Below are 17,825 nucleotides of genomic sequence, written 5' to 3' on the forward strand. Positions count from 1 at the left end.
TTTTTCTAAAGACAAATTTTTGTTTGCTTGTTTTAAGGGATACTCCTGATGCTAATCTGAAAGGTCACAAATTGTGTTTTATTTTCCTCCCTTATGCCAAGCTTCAGCTGTGTTTAACTCAATCCCTTTCTATAGCTTTGCAGGCCTAGGAGTAAAGTGTATTTCATATATCACTCGTGAACAGGGAGGAGCAGTTGAAATGTCCTAATCGTGAAGGAAATTAAAAGGCTGCATCAGTAGTAAAGTAATAAAGGAGGAACAGAGGGAAAAAAAAGACCTGAGGCACACAGAAAACAAAAGTTAAGTTGGGAAACATAATCCAACTATATCAATAATAAATGTGAATGTATTAAGCAGTCCAAATGTCAGAGATGGTCAGACTAAATTAAAAAAAACATATCCAGCTTTGTGCTCGGTAAACAGAATGGAGAATAGGAAAATAGAGAAAAGTTAGGGTTTTTAAAAAAAGGATCAACAAAACTGAAAAACTTTTAGCTAGACCAAGAAAAAAGAGAGAGGACTCAGAAGTGAAAGGGGGGCAGTACTACCACCCTTACAGAAATAAAAATGATTATAAAAGAATCCTGTCAGGGTGCCTGGGTGGCTCAGTTGGTTAAGCCTCCGACTCTTGGTTTCAGCTCAGGTCATGATCTCACAGTTCTTTAGTTCAAGCCCCACATGAGGCTCTATGCTGATGGTGCAGAGCCTGCTTGGGATTCTCTCTCTCCCTCTCTGTCAGCATCTCCCCCAACTCACTCTCTGTGTCTCTCTCTCAAAAAAATGAATAAACTTTAAAAAATTAAAATAAAAAAAAAAGAATCCTGGAGGCAGTTATATGCCAGTAAGTTGTAATAACTCAGATAAAGTGGACAAATTACTTGAAAGGATTTCGTGATAACATAGAGTTGGCACTGTGATGCATTTACAGGCTGCTGCCTTCTCCACTCAAGGACGCAGTCGAAGTATCAACCTGGAGAAGATGTTATACAATGCAAGAGGTGAACTCTGCCCTTAGCAAAATCCAGCTGGTGGGATATTCTCAGAAAATTGTGAGTGTTAATATGGTTTTAAGTGATGCATGAATGCTTTTGATTCATCCTGTTACCCTTTGGGAGGATCTTCTCGTTCCCTTTCTTCAGCCATTCAGTTACTGAGAATCTTGTACAAGGTGAAAAAACAGAGCAATTGTCATTATCCTCTGTCTTCCACCCTCCAGGCTGATAGTTGTGTTCTTTCCTAACCCTTACATTCCCCATCGTTAGCCAGCATTCTACTGACCAGCATGTAATGAGTCAGGAGAAAGACATCTCATCCTATTCACTTGAGAACAGTGGGCGCAGCTTTATAGATTTTGGACAAGTGAAATAATACAAGAGCATAAAACAAATCAAGAAGCGATTTGTTGGCAGGTATAACTTTTGAGCTCTGACCTGATAGTAAGTGTCCCCATTTTTGTTAACTTAGGCCCAGAGCCACTCAGTGTAGAACAACCAGGCAATTAATGCCTAACCTAAAAAAAGAAAAAGAAAACCCAAGTATTTGTCTCTTTGGTGTTGCTGGTAATCTATTGCCTCTTTATTTAAAAAAGTAAAAAATCTATTGCCTCAGTCTTTTCATGAGTGAGGCCTGAGTGCCTGGTACATGTAGATATTCTGAAACTCAGGGGGTAAGGATTGCTTTCTGGGTCTACCATCTGGTCTCCATTGATTTTTTTTTTTTTTTTGCTTTATACTTTCTGTTATACTTTAAAATTTCTATATCTAAGTAGAGAAGGATATTTCTGGGGTTTTTTGGTTTGTTTCTTTTTTTTTTTTTTTTTCCTGCAAAGACTTATCTGGTATGACTGTACTGCTGAAAGCTCATCACACATTCTCTTACTGTGGTTCTTTTCTAGGAGCTTTTTGGTGCAGTTCAGGTGACTCCACTAAGCTCAGGCTATGCCCTTGGAAGCTCCAACTGGATTATCCAGTCCCATTATGAGAAAGTATCCTATGTCTCCGGATCCTCCTTACTTACCACACATCCCCAGGTAGTTCTGATTCTCTTTTAACAGTTCAGTGTTTTGGTTACTGAACCCAAATTGATAATGTATCCAGAACATCATCAGTTGTTTTTAAATCTTCCTAATTTTGGTTTCTACATGTATCCTATTTAAAAAAAAAAAAAAAATTTATTGTTATTTTGGTAAGAATGCTTAACATGAAATCTACCGTTTTAATAATTTTTATCTATACATTATTGTTGACTACAGTACAGTGTTGTATAGCAGATCTCTAGAGCTTATCTTGCTTAACTGAGACCTTATGTTAAGACACTCTTCCTGAAAGGTAGATTTCCCATGTCCCAGTGTTTAGGATTGCAAGGTCCTCTGTAAGATCCTGCTGCCTTTGGGTCCATCTCTAGGATTTTGAGATTTCCCACCACTTTCAATAACCATAGCCTAATATACAACAGAAATGGTCACCCATTTACTCAGCAGATGTTAATTATTTCTTTACTAAGGGTCTACTATGTATGTGTCAAGCACTCATTAGGTATTAGAAGGTCCATGGTGACCCACAGGCAAAGTCCTAGCTCATGAATCTACGTTCAGAAGAGCAAGGAGGGGCCATTGTGATTGCAGCATGCTGAGTATGGTCAGCAGGGGTGTCCATGAAATGAGCACAGCCAGGTGAGGTGGAACTTTGTTGACCATGATGAGAAATTTGGATTTTATTTTAATGTATTTTATTTATTTTTCAATGTTTGTTTATTTGAGAGAGGGAGAGGGAGAGAGGGAAGCAGCAGAGGGAGAGGAAGACAGAATCTGAAGCAGGCTCCAGGCTCTGAGCTGTCAGCACAGAGCCCTATGTGGGGCTTGAACTGACAAATCGTGAGATCATAACCTGAGTCGAAGTTGGACACTTAACGACTGAGCCACCCAGGTGCTCCTTAATTTATTTTATTTAAACGTGTTGAGGGAAACTATTAGAAGATTTTAGCTTGGTCATTTGTTAAGTCATATTTGACAAGAAGCTAAGTACATACGTACCCATTGTTACAAATGTATTGTTTGTTCCTTTTTAGGTATTTGTAATGAATTTATTGTCCATTTCATAAATCCTGATTCTTTCCATGTTTGTAAAGGAGGGGCAGAAATCAGATAGTTAGCTGATGGATGGATATGTAGATGGATAACTTGGGGAAGCCCATATCTTATTTTAATACGAAGAGGAAAAATGCCTGCTGTAGGTCTAGAACAATAGGATGCTTATGATCTGTCACCATGTATTGGTTTTTTTCATACCTTCTTTTATAATCAAATTTCATCTCCAGGTCTAGAGGAGGGGACAAGTTGCTTTTTTTTTTTCCTATAGCTAGCAGAATTCTGGGCCTTTCCCGCTTATTGAAATCAAAAGCCCATCAGTGTCATCTTAATCTGCTTCATTGAATCAAAATACTTTATTGGCAGCTTCTATCATTCTTGATATATTCTTCCATAAAAGACAGAAAAATTATTTGGCTGCCAACTCTTCCGATTTGTCCTGCTTAGATCAAAGGCTTTACAGTACTACTGATGTAATTTCCAGTAAATTATTCTTCCAAGGTTCGTAAATTTAAAGGGAAAATAAGGTCTTGAAAGTAATGAGCAACATACCTAAGTAATTAATTTTAATTTCAAGCTGGCAACCAGTGTTGTATATAAAAAAGATAATGAATTCGATTTCCTTTCACCCAGATAATTGGATTTTTTTTTTTTTTTTTTTTTTTTGAGAGAGAGAGAGAGAGCATAAGCAGAGAACAGGGGCAGAGAGAGAGAATCCTAAGCAGGGGCTCGCTCCCATGACCCTGGGATCATGACCTGAGCCAAAACCAAGAGTTGGATACTCAACCGACTGAGCCACCTGGGCGCCGCAATGATAATTGGATTCTGCATTGAATTAGCAAGGATAAGAAAAGTTTAAGTTTGAAAAACTTAACAGTCAGCTTCCTAGGTCAGCAAGCTATTGTCCATGGACCAAATTTGGCTTGCTACCTGTTTTCATAAATGATGTCTTCTTGCAGTACAGCCACATCCATTTGGTTATGGATGGTTTATGGCTGCTTGCACACTGTACCAGCAAAGTTCTGCTTTAGACTTTACAGAAAAGGCCAACCACTGGTCTACTTGAGTGGAACCTCCCTAGGTAGAAAAAATAGGCTGCTTTAGTGATCTAATAAGCATAGCAGAGTGAGGCTTTGGATTAAGCCTGAAATGGTAAGAATGGAATGACAAAGAAAACATTGGCAGGTCTTTATTTCAACAAATACTTATTGAATGCTTGCTGTCTCCAGGGTAGGAAAAATACAGGCCAGAGATTTCATGCCAAGATGATATTGAGAATGGTAATGATGACACTTACCCACTTGACAAGAAGGAGTTGACAAAGGGGGTTCTGGTTTTAGAAGGGAGTAGTGAGTATGATGCATAGCAATTTGAGTGAACACCGGGGACATGAAAATCTAGAACTGGAACTTGGATTTGACAGCAAGCCTGAGACAAATTAGAGCATCAGATTTTTTAAAGTATGTAAATAAAGAGCCTAAGGGGAAAGACTGATGAGCTGTGAGGGACATTTACCAATAGAAGGTGGAAGGAAGAAAAATAATCTTGAATAAGAATGGAGAGTTAGAGGAGAACTGAGGCCCACAAAAGTACAGCATCTCATCCCAAAGGGCAGAAGAGAACTAGCTTTTACTGACTGGAAAGCCTCAGTACTAATTTTCCTATTGATCTGGTGTTCAACAACATACTGAATTCTTATATTCTAGTATTTATCTACTAATGATAATATTATCTGCAAAGAAGTAACAATTTTGTCACTTTTCTTTCAATCTTTTTATCTTTTATTTCGTTTTCCTGTCTTACAATCACATATTCTAGTCCCATGTAAACAGAAGTGATGACAGTGGCAGCCTTTTCTTATATCAGATTTTAAAGGGAATGCTTTTGTAGCTTCTTCATTAAATAGGATGGCTTCCTACTGGTTTTTGTCTATCAGGTTAGGGAGTTTCTCCTCTGTTCCTAATTTTCTTATTTTTAAAAGTCAGATGTAGACATTATACCTTATCAAGTGCTTCTTCCAGTCTGTGAGATGATCATGTGATATTTCCTTTAAACCAGTAATGTAATGAATTGTAGTATTAGCTTTTCTCACATTTTTTTTAAGTTATTTTGAGAGAGAGAGCATGAGTGGGGCAGAGAGAGCGAGAGCGAGAGAGAGAGAGAGAGAGAGAATATCCCAAGCAGGCTCTGCACTGTCAGCACAGAGCCCAAAGTGGGGCTCAAACCCATGAACCATGAGATCACGACCAGAGCCAAAATCAAGAGTCAGACACTTAACTGAGCCGCCCAGACCCCCAGCTTTTCTCACATTTAACCATCCTTTAGTCTTGTGATAAATCTTATTTGATCAGTTTTTTCTTTTTAAAATATACTCCTGGAATATAAGTTGGTCAGTATTTTTTTGAAATTTATACAGGTATATCTCATTTCATTGTGCTTTGCTTTATTGCATTTCTTACATACTGCCTTATTTACAGATTGAAGGCTTGTGGCAACCTTGCATTGAGCAAGGCCATCAGCACTTTTTTCCAACACCATTTGGTCACTTTGTGTCTCTGGGTCACATTTTGGTAATTCCCACAACATTTCAAATTTTTTCATTGTTATTACATTTGTTATGGTGACCTGTGATCAGTGATTTTAACTTGCTAAAAGCTCAGATGATGGTTAGCATTTTTTAGCAATCAGATATTTTTTTAATTAAAGTATGTAGGGTTTTTTTTTTTTTTTAAGACATAATGCTATTTCATACTTAACAGAATAGTATGTATAAATGTAACTTTTATATGCACTGGGAAACCAGAAATTCGTTTGACTCTTTTTATTGCCATATTCAGTTTATTGGTCTGGGCCTCAACCTGTGATATCTCCAAGTTATGCCTATAATCTGTATTCATAAGTGAAAAATAGACCCATACCTTATTTTCTCGTTCTGTCTTCATTTGTTTGGCATCAGTATACATTTAGTCTCATGAGATGATTTGAGTACCTTCCACTCTTTTTCTTTTTTTAATTTTTTTTTAAATTTTTTTATTGCTTATTTGTGAGAGAGAGAGAGAGCACAAGATGGGAGGGGCAGAGAGAGAGGGAGACACAGACTGAAGCAGGCTCCAGGCTCTGAGCTGTCAGCACAGAGCCCAACACAGGGCTGGAACTCACAAACTAAGAGATCATGACCTGAACCGAAGTCAGGTGCTCAACCAACTGAGCCACCCAGGAGCCCCATTTTCACTCTATAGCTATACACAAGATAGCTGTTCTCTTTTTTTGAAAGTCAGTTCCCCATAAAATTATCCAGGCCTGAGATTATCATTTTAACTTTCTCATGACCTTTGAACTATATTCTCTGGGTCAGAGCTGTGCGAATATAGCAGAGATTTGTCCATTTTACCTAGGTTTCCAAAATCATATCCATGGAAGTTGTTTATTACCCTTTTTATTTGTTTAAACTTTTTTGTGTAATTCTATTTTCATTCTACATTTTAACACCTCTTTTTTCTTGATCAGATTTGCCAGAGGTTTATCTGCATTACTGATTTTCTTTAAAGAATAAGTTTTTTAGATGAACGTAAGGGAAGGGAAACAAAAGTAATATAAAAACAAGGAGGGAGACAAAACAGAACAGACTTATAAATATGGAAAACAAACTGAGGGTTGCTGGAGGGGTTGTGGGAGGGAGGATGGGCTAAATGGGTAAGGGGCATTAAGGAATCTACTCCTGAAATCATTGTTTCACTATATGCTAACTAATTTGGATGTAAATTTTTAAAAATAAAAAATTAAATTAAAAACAAAAAAAAAGAATAAGTTTTTGTTTTTAATTGTTTTTGTTGTATTTTCATTTTCTATTCTGCCCTTTATTTCCTTCCTTTCATCTTTGGGTTGTCTCTGTTGCTTTTACTTTAATACTTTACCCCATTCATTTCCATCCTTTTGTGCTTTCCAATAAGTGTACTTAAAGCTATATTTCTCTCAGTATCATTTAACTCTGTTAAATTGTTAATATGTAGGGGTCTGTCATTCATCTCTCAGTATATCGTAATTTCCTTCATAATGTTCATAATTTAAGTAGCCAAAGGTTGTTTTATAGTGCTTGTGTTTGTTTCTGGTCCATCCAATATGATTAGACCTAGGGTTAGACAAGAGACTTTTTCCAATCATGCTTAAATGTTTCTGGATTTTTCCTTTTTTTTTTTTTAATTGGCATTATGATAAGAATATACTCCTTCACTGAAGTGTTGCTTTGAAACACAGTCCATTTTTGTAAATGTTTTGTGTATGTTGTAAAAGACTGTGTTTACCGTTGAATGAAAACTTTTCTAATTATTGTGTTATTCTGTTCTATCATATCTTTGCTTAGTTCCCAGTTTCTGGAAAGAAAGTTATTTTGATTTATCTACTTCTGCCTATACTTTCACCAGTTATTGCTTTTTATAGTTTTAAGCAATGTGATCAGATGTATATGTGATCATTATGTTTTATTGAACAATTACTCCTTTTATCAGGATGCTGATTTTTTTCTCTATCAAACCTGCATTAAAAGCTAAGAGACATTTTCCCCCTCCATATTTGCCTGATACTATTTTCCATCTGTTTCTTTTCATTCCTTCTGTATCCTTTTCTAGTGAGTCCCTTGTAGACATAGTAAGGGTTTTTTCTTTTTTAGTCAAGAGTCTCTGGAATGGTGAAACTATTTATATTTACTGTAATTACTATTGTACCGAGGGTTTATTTTTGTAATTTTATTTCATGGTTTTTTTAGTTCATTCTTTTCCCCATCCTTTCTTCCCTTCTTTTAGATGACATAATTTCTTTCTGTAAGTTTGAACACACATTTTATTTTTATTCTTCTGGGTTGTTGCTTCATTTATTTTTCCTTTGAGTGTCCTAAGTTTATCAATATCTTTGTCTTTCCCTCCAGAGCCACACCTTCCTCTTGTCTTTCCTGTCTTTCTCCTCTTCCTTCTCCCCTGACCCACCATGTTCATACTGTCTGGAATTTTAGTTCTGGGTTATCTAGGCTATACATCAAGTGTTGAATATATCACTTATTTAGACAGTGAGCTTTACTGAGTTGTTGTTGGTTTTTTTTTTCCAACCTACCTTCCCATATATCTCATAATCCTCTAGATTGACTTTCCTTCTTCCAGGAGTGCTTGAGGAATGTTCACCAAGAGCGTCTTAAAATGGTAAACCTTATGAGGCTTTGAAGTACTAAGAATAGTTTTAATTTTTTCTCACATTTAAATGATAGCTTGGATAGATATAAAATTCAAGGAAAAGAATTTGGAAACTATAAAGCTTTGAAAATCTTTATTCATTTTCCATTTGTACCCTTGTTGTACTTAAGAACTGCAAAACTCTTTAGATTTGTGTTCCTTTCTGGGATTTGCTTTTAGAATTTTCACTGTATCTTCAGTATTCTTAAGTTTTACTGTGACATATCTTAAATGTGTATTTTTTCTGTATAATACTTTGAGAAATCTTCCAACTTTAACACAAAAAGATTCTTAATTGTTTTTAAAATTATTCCTTCTGGTTGATTTTTTTATTTCTCCTTATGGAATTTCTCATACACAGGTATTGACACTTCTATGTTTTGTATATCTCTTTCTTCCTTTTTTTTTTTTACCCCCTTCTCCTGCTTGATGCCTCCTGAAAAAAAACTCCTCAACTTGATCTTCCAGCTCAAGAATTCATTCTTTAGCTCTATCCATACTGCCCTTCAGCCTTTGTGTTGGATTCTTTATTTCAGTCACTGTATTTTATACATAATATTTTGAAATGTTTCTCTTTATACTTGTTTTTCTTTTGCTTATTTTGTGTGTGGACTTTTTTAATGCATATTCTGCTGTTCGATTTGGTTTATTAATTCTCCACGTGGCGTAGGTTTTTAGCTTATTGTATTTAGTAGATGTTGTTTTCCTCAGTGGTCTTGTTTTATTTCCCTGTGAGCTCTTACTACTTGGCTTTCAGGGACATCCTCTTGTACCTCTGCTCTAGACACTGCTTTTTTCCCAGGATTTGTCTTCCTGATGTGTTACCACTTAGCCTGGTAGTGTGAGGAAACAAGGAACGGCTGATAGGTCTGCCTGTACCTTTTATGAACATTCATCCCACTATTCTGCTATGTTCTGCTTCACAGTATGGTGGAGCAGGCCATAGGCAGTATGGAAGAGAGAGAAAAGGACAAGGAGTTCCTTGCCACCCTCTATTCTTCCTACAGTGCAAGCCCTCTTTGGCTCTTGCTTGCCATCTTGTCCCTATTCCAACACCCATGGTTTCCCAGGAATTCATCGTGGTTGTTTAGTTTCTCAAAACTGTCAGGTGCCCTTATTTCTATGCTTTCTCTCAGCTTAGATTCTAGAAGGGAGCCAGCGGCCTGTGTTCATTCTCTATCTTGTTGGGAATCTCATAGTGGAATTTTTGTTTTCTTTTAAAATATTTTTATTTCCTTATATTTCTGATTAGAACACTAATTTGTATTTATTGTAGTCGTTTTGGAACATACAAAGTGTGTGTTTGAATAAAATGTTCCCACTTGAAGCACTCAGTGAGTTGCCATAGACACCTGTAATATGTACATTTGCTCTTTGGTGATGAAATGGAGATGTTGGCAGTGTCAGCTTGGTTCAGAGGATGTCACTACAAGGTGTTAAGGGCTAACTCTTTACAGTAGCCCTAGTAATCTACAAGAAATGTCTCCCAAGTATGTCTCCTAAAATCACAAACATCTTGTCTGATCTGATCATGAAGTATCTCATAACTTCCAACTTGGTGGTATTTGTATTACAGTACTGCCTTTGTTTTGTTGTGTTTTTTTTTTTTTTGTGGACATTTAATTTTCAAAGGACGACAGCATCGATGACTGAGGTACAGAGATAATGTTTTCAGGGCCACAGTTTGATCTCCATTAGATGCTTTCATTCAGATTGGTAGTTCTTAACCTTTTGGGGGTTATGGCCCCATATGACAGCCCAGTCACCTCTGGGAAAATGTACATAGGTGCGCACACAGAATTGTGTATGCTATTTCGAGGGTTCCTAGACCATCTGAATTCCCCCATCAGCCCTGTGAATCATTATTGGTTTGTTCTAATAAGGTTCTTATAAAATTGTCATTTTAAGCTAAATATGCTGTCTAACAAAGTTTGATCCCTTTTGTCCGCATTCCGGGTCCTTCTGTTTGATGCATGCACACAGTGAACATTTCTAGGCTCATTGCACATCTGCTACTATAAACCATTGTATTTCTTCTTCTCTGGAAACAATGCATATGTATTTTATTAGAGAAGTGCAAATAGGAATCAGAATCTATTAGATATAGCTGTCACGACTATACTTATCTGTGTTAAAGAAATGTTTCTCGGGTTAGAAAGCAGCTTATATAACTGCAGTCATGTTATTTAAAAAAAATAATGAAGCCTTATATTCATGTTTATATAAAATGCTAAAGGAATATACATCAAAAGGTACATATACTCAGAGATAACATTGCAGGTGGTGGGTCTTTGCTTGCTACTGTTTGGAATTTTCTTTGTTGGAAAATACAGGTTGAACAGAGAAAGGAGGGATGAAGCTTCTTACTAAACTGGGTTTCTGACTTTTATCTTCGTGTGTTCCATTGAGTATGTGGAATGACACTAAGGAAAAGACATGCTACAAAATGAGACCTAGCATCTCAATCCCTGGGCCCTCATTTTTGTTTTCAGTTTGAATCCCGGTTTCTTTGGAAAAGGCAGTTACTTACTTACTTACTTACTTACTTAACTAACTTACTTACTTACTTAACTAACTTACTTACTTACTTAACTAACTTACTTACTTACTTACTTACTTATTTATTTAGATGCTCTGAAAACCATCAAAATTAAATTCAGACTGTGCAAGGTAAAATAAAAATTCAACATCCTGAGGATCACATAATAGTGCACTGTTGAGACTTCATAGTTTACAAGAAGATCATGTATATTAGCTCATAAGACTCTCAGAAATCAATGAAGGCTTATGGGTCACAAATATGCCCATGTTATGAGAAACCCAGCTCAGAGCCTTACCTGAGGTCCGTGACCAGTAAGAGAATGGGAAGGAAGCTCGTTGTTTCTGGATCCTAATTCAGTATTCTTCCTGGCTTCTCTGCCACTGAGACTTAGGGAAAATTGCCTTGACTAGTTGAGTCCCAGGTTGCATGTTTTCATAATATAAACTTCATGTATTTATTTCAAGTCTTTACACTTGTTTTCATTTTGCAGAGCTGTCTTGAGAATCAGATTATACAGCACAATGGTTCTCAAGGCGTGACCCAGACCGGCACCAGGAGCATCTCTTGGTAGCTCATTAGAAATGCAAATTCTTAGGCCCACCTCAGACCTGAATCAGAAACTCTGGGTTCAGTGCCCAGCAACCCACAGTTGAGTAAACCGTCCAGGTGATTCTAATACACACTCATGTTGGAAACCCACCAGCGACATGTGTGACATGACATTTTCAAAAGAGCAAAGCACTCTACAAATTTGAGATCATAAGCTCTTTTTTTTTTCATTGAGGTACAATTTTATGTATAGTGAAACCCAGAGATCTTAAGCATACAGCTCTATGAATTTTCACATCACGTGATTACCACACCAGCCGAGGCATAGAACTTTTTTTTTTTTTAATTTTTTTAAATATTTCTTTATTCTTGGGAGACAGAGAGACAGAGTGCAAGCAAGGAAGAGACAGAGAGAGAGAGATACAGAATTTGAAGCAGGCTCCAGGCTCAGAGCTCTCAGCACAGAGCCCGACGTGGGGCTTGAACCCACGAAGCATGAGATTATGACCTGGGCTGAAGTCGGACTCTTAACTGACTGAGCCAGCCAGGTGCCCTGGCATAGAACTCTTTTACCATGGCTGTAAAGTTCCCTCATGCCTCCTCTCATCTGTCCCTATCCCCAATGGGCAGCTACTTAACTGTTCACTGACAGACTTCATTAGAGGAAGTAAGGGAACAGGACAGTGATGAGCCAAACACAGAAAGAGCAATGACTATTCTCTTTTTCCTTCACTACTTGCACTTCCCATTTCCTTTTGAAGTACTGAGCATAGTTCTCTCTGGTTTTTCAGCCCATGGACCAAGCTTCTCTCAAAAACAGCGACGTTCTCGTTCTGACAGGCCTCACCCAGATCCCCACCGCCAACCCGGATGGCATGGTGGGAGAGTTCTGCAGCAACCTGGGTATGTGTCCAGCTCAGGCCATGAACAGGATGAAATGTGCTAAATTTACTTTTCAGTTCTTGCTTCTGTAGCATTTTGTGTTCCTTCTCTTCACGTTCACCCCCTCTGATACCCCGGTTCAAGGTTTCCCCTGCCCCGCCTACTCTACCCTTCCTGCCCATCCTTCAAAGCTTGCTGTTGTCAGCAAAAGCAATTCTTAAGCAACATAAATCTGAAGAATGTAAGAATGGTTGTAAGGGTAAATTCAAATGTTTAGCACGTTTATGCAATAGATACTCAACATTCTCCCACTTGATTTATGTTGAAAATTCTTATTTGTTTGCTCTGTGGTGGGATTTGGGGGCAAGACGGGGGTGCATACAGGATAGCAGTTGTCAAAAAAGGGAACAATCACATCTTTGCTTGTAAGTAATAGCACAGAAAAGACTTAATACTTTGCATTCACAATAGCAATATACTTAGCAGATACATTTTTCCACCAATATTTGGTCAGTGTTGTTTTTTTCTTTGAGAGAAGACTAAATTTGGAGAAGAGACTTGCTACCCGGAAGAAACGTATGTTTCTTTGGATATAATTGTCAGTAAAATCTAGAAATCCTGCCTTTCTTTTAGAAAAGTATAGGTTGCTTACTGTCTTAACATGGGCTGCTGTAACAAAATGCCACAGACTGAGTGGCTTAAAGAACAAACATTTCTCACAGTTCTGGAGGCAGGGAAGTCTGAGATCAGATTGTCAGTGTGGTCAGGGTCTGACCAGTGGAAGAGGGCTCTCTTCCTGGCTTGCAGACACCCGCAAGTGTGTCCTCCCTTGGCCGAAAGAAGCAGCTCTCGTGTCGTCTTCTTCTTATGAGGGCAAAAATCCCATCATGGAGGCTGTACCCTCATGGCCTCATCTAAACCCAGTTACCTCCCAAAGCACCCCTGACCCAGTACCATCACATTGGGAGTTAGGGCTTCAATATACGAACTTTAGGGGGATACAGATGTTCAGTCCATAACAGTTGCCAAAGAGGAGTTAATGAGCTCAGACCTTTCACCCCTTTCACACAGTTTATTCTTCCTTGAAAAAAATTATTGGACTAGTCTCAAATAGCACCCCTGATTTGTATGTTTTGTTTGCTTATTGTCTAGAATCACAGACTCAAAACACTTTAGATCTGAAAGGAACCTTGCATCTAATCTACTGTTTCTTAAGTCCACTAACCACTTGCCTCATGATCAGTGAGGCCACTTCTTAAAGATGCAAATTTGAGGGCCCATCCACAGACCTAGTAAGTCAGATTCTCTGGGGACAGGAGAGACCCAGCAGCAAAGTTGCATTTTCAACATGTTCCCTGGCAATTTTCACACTTACGAAAGCTTGAAGACCACTAATCTAGTCCACTGTTCTCATAACCAATCAGGAAACAGGCCCAGCCAGGTTTCAGTGGCTTACATGGGGTCCTATAGCATGTGATGAATGCAGGAGTAGATCCAGGCCTCTTGAGCCCTGACCACTGTCTCTCCCCTCGGTACCATACTCTAGTAATAGCAAGTCAACCAGTACTCCAAGTACAGCGTCTGGGAGAACCCATATGTCAGGGTTGGGAACAGAGGAGGATACAAGACACCAGAGGCTTCAAGATCTACACCCGAAAGCTCTGCGTTTCAGTTTGTTTTGGAAACTAAACAAAAGAGAAACTTAAGAGGGCTTTGATATTTTTTTTCTTTTGTAGCCAGTTATAACTTCTAATATAATTATACTCATTAAGTTGCAAGTCCTTTTTGATAACTTGTTTTTAAGTATTTAAAGTGTAGAGGATTTTCTTACAAATAACACATTAATGAAAGAAAATGCCACTAAAATGAGTCAAATGGAAAAACTTGGCCTATTTCCTTATATGTCATACAGCAGTGGTCAGAGACTGAACAGAGACAAATCCAGCAAAGTTTTGAGCAGGAGCTAAAAAGAGAAGGAGCTTGGAGGGTCTGTCCTGAAGTTCGGCTGCCATTGATAACCTTTAAAGCCCAAACCCTTAACTGCACACCTTGTTCCCAGGGACTGAGACATCCATTAAAAACCCAACTGATTGTTAGGCTCTGGATTCTCCCACTCTTGTGCTATTCTTCAAAAGAAGCAGATCATTGTACCTGAGAAATGAATTGTATGAACAGAAGTAGGAAATGAAAGAAATCCAAATATTATTTTTAAAGTTTCTTTCTACCTTTATAAAACTGTTCTTCTGACACCACTGTTTTCTCTCTGACTTCAACTTTTCTAGCACTGACAGTCCGGAATGGAGGAAACGTGTTGGTGCCCTGTTACCCTTCTGGAGTGATCTATGACCTCCTGGAATGCCTGTATCAGTACATTGACTCCGCCGGCCTCTCCAACATCCCTTTCTACTTCATCTCCCCCGTGGCCAACAGTTCACTTGAGTTTTCCCAGATTTTTGCTGAGTGGTATGTCTGCATTCTTCTCCACGATTCAGTACATTCAAGCAGTAAGAATAAAATGGAAAAAGTTTTTTTAATGAAAAAAGTATAGGGGCGGCTGGGTGGCTCAGTTGGTTAAGCGTCCAACTCTTGATTTCGGCTCAGGTCGTGATCTCACGGTTGAGCCCCGCATTGGCTCTGCGCTTAAGACTGTCTCTCTCTCTCTCTCTCTCTCTCTCTCCACCCCGCCCCACACCCTGCTCACTCACGTGCATGTCCACACACTCTCATTCCACACATACGCACTCTCTCTCTCTGTCAAAAATAAAAATATAAAGGGTTTTTTTTTTCTCACATTACTATGAGACTTTGATTTTGTTGTCTTTCCATGTCTGTGATGTGAAAATTGTATTAATGAAAGCCAAATCTGTTACTTTGCTAGAGTTTGGAGGAATAGTTGTCAAGGAAGGAAGGATGAAAGGCAAAGGGTTAACTTAGCACTTTCAAATTCAGTGACAAAATATTATACATTTATCTTCTCCCATGCTACCCTCTGCCTGTTACAAAGTGAAGTGACATTCTAGAGGCTCAAAAAAAGCCCAAGTTCATGTTGTCTGGAATTTCTAATACCAAATCTGATGATAAGAAAAGCTAGGTTCTTTTTCATTTCAATAGCATGATATTTGATAAAACTAAGTTTTATTACAGTAGGAAATTGTTTGATCCAGCTGAGATGGGTAAATTATTGAACAGTATGAAGTTAGTGAACCTTTTGAGGATTATTTAGATGCATGTTTGAATCTAACTCACCTGGCCCAAAAAAGGGAGGGATGAGGGAAATACAGAACTTTTACAGTCGACCTTCAAGTGCCTTAGAGTGGTGTTTTTAGACGGGGGCATGACACTTGCATAGGGTGTGTAATCCATTTTGATTGTATGGTAGTGTAATGGACACAGTGTTCTACCAAGTTTCTAATTAAGAAGGGATTTGTATATCATTCTGTCCTAACATGTTCTATATGCTGTCTCCCCACTCCACCTTCTTAAAGAGCATTTTTTCCTCCCCTTTTAAAAGTTGTAGTCAAGGACTTTTTTTCTCTATCTCCATTCAAACAAACTTCTCCATCCTGTGTGCATGTTAGTCATGTTTGTCCGTAGGGCCGTCACTTTATTGGTACCTGTTGAATTTTATCCTTTGCATTGGGTCATTTCTCCCCCAGCATAGGAAGTTAATCTTGAATAACTAGTAGTCCAGCCTAAGGATCACTTGCACAATTAGCATGTTCTGAATTTCTTCATCCAGATCCTTAATAAAAAACTCCAGCCAGCCCTGCGAGGCCTGGGGGATGGTGTGCTCCTCAAAGCCACTCCGTCCCCACTGTGTGCTGTTCTTGTCAAAATAATATCTTACGGGCTAGAAGTCAGGACCACTCTAATTAGAGTAGGTTGTTTTTGTTTCTGGGTGTTTATATTTGTTCGTTTCTAATATATGTGTAATACACACTTACTATAGAAAACAATACAAGTTACAGAAAACAGGAAAAACTGAACCTGTAAACCCACTATCCAGAAGTAATATCACTGTTGGCATTTGGATGGATTTCTTCTTTCTATATGGGGATCATACCAATTATTTAATTTTGGATCCTGCTTTTAAATATTTTAATTTTCTTTTTTTAATGTTTATTTTTGAAAGAGAGACAGAGTGCAAGTGGAGGAGGGGCAGAGAGAGAGGGAGACACAGAATCTGAAGCAGGCTCCAGGCTCTGAGCTGTCAGCACAGAGCCCGACGCGCGGCTCGAACTCACAGACCGCCCGAGATCATGACCTGAGCTGAAGTCAGACACCCAACCAACTGAGCCACTCAGGTGCCCCCTGCTAATCTCACATTTTTAATGTGAGATTAGAGGATTAAAATAAAACTTTGAGGACATAGTTTTTACATGAATACATTATTACATCATTTGTATACTGTATTATTTATTTAACTGTTGTCTTATTGTTGGACGAACAGGCTTTGCCCAGTTTTTTCCTTTTAGTAATAAATCTTCAATTAATATCGTTGTATGTATATACGACTGCATCTTTTGCTTTAGGTAAGTTACTAACAGTGGAATTACAGGAACAAAGAGTATAAATATGTTTTAATGTTGATTATACAAATCTCAGTTGCTTTCCAGAAAGATTTTTGTCTTCTGTAAATTGTTCCTCTTGCCCATTGTCTTCTGTAAATTATCCCTTTTTTACTGATTAGAGATGTTATACTTTTCTTACCAATTTATTTGAACTCTACTCTTTGTTATACATCTGCAGATATTTTTTTCCCCTTCTTGGCACTTTGGATTTTAACTTTGATTTGTTTTTTAAATAATAAAGTCGTTACTTTGGAATAATTTTGAATTTACAGAAAAGTTGTAGAGGTAGTACAGAAAGAACTATATACCTTCTACTTAGTTTTCCCTAATGGCCACATCTTACACGGCCATACACATGTATCAAAACCAAGAAATGAACATTAGCACACATTATTAGCTGAACTACAATCTTTTTCAGATTGTACCAGTTTTCCCACTAATGTCAGTTTTCTATTCCAGGATCCAGTCAAGGATACCACAATGCATTTAAGTTATTGTTTTGTTTTGTTTTGTCTTGTTTTTTTTTTTTGTCAGAAATACTTTAGTTTTTTTATATATTGATACTAACTAATGCAACATAGTATCCTTTGCAACAATCTAAGAAACCTTAAATGAAGATCTTCTATTTGTCTCTCTTCCTGACTTTAAAAAGTTTTGTCTTCCTGATTAGATATTATGTATAATTCTATGTATATAAATATATGTAATTTAGATATTATAAGGTAACCCTCCAAAAATATCTTCCTTCCCTATTTACATCTTCCTCCAAAAAGGATATAAAGTAATGTTTTTTAAATCAAGATTAAAGGAAATTTTAAGTGTAGGAAAAATTAATAAGTTGTATTCATGAAGTTCATATAAAACCCAAACCCTGGAGTCCTGAACTACTCCCCAAAAAATAGTATCTGGTAGAACTGTTGAAATACTTTAATACTGTTTTAGTAGAATTCTTACAAGTAGTCGTGAACAAACATGCG

The 17,825-nt window shown here is 37.7% G+C and overlaps 1 protein-coding gene across 2 annotated transcripts in view; it reads left to right on the forward strand.

Moving 5' to 3' along the window:
* Nucleotides 1–17,825, forward strand: part of INTS9 (integrator complex subunit 9) — a 102,447-nt gene that overhangs the window by 64,890 nt on the left and 19,732 nt on the right. For both annotated transcript variants that reach the window (XM_049632360.1, XM_049632361.1), the window contains 4 exons: nt 929–1,049; nt 1,895–2,029; nt 12,187–12,298; nt 14,560–14,740. In XM_049632360.1, coding sequence (XP_049488317.1) covers nt 929–1,049; nt 1,895–2,029; nt 12,187–12,298; nt 14,560–14,740 — 549 coding nt within the window. The remainder of the gene's footprint in view (nt 1–928; nt 1,050–1,894; nt 2,030–12,186; nt 12,299–14,559; nt 14,741–17,825) is intronic.

Source organism: Panthera uncia, chromosome B1, assembly GCF_023721935.1.
Source record: "Panthera uncia isolate 11264 chromosome B1, Puncia_PCG_1.0, whole genome shotgun sequence".
Lineage (NCBI taxonomy): Eukaryota > Metazoa > Chordata > Mammalia > Carnivora > Felidae > Panthera > Panthera uncia.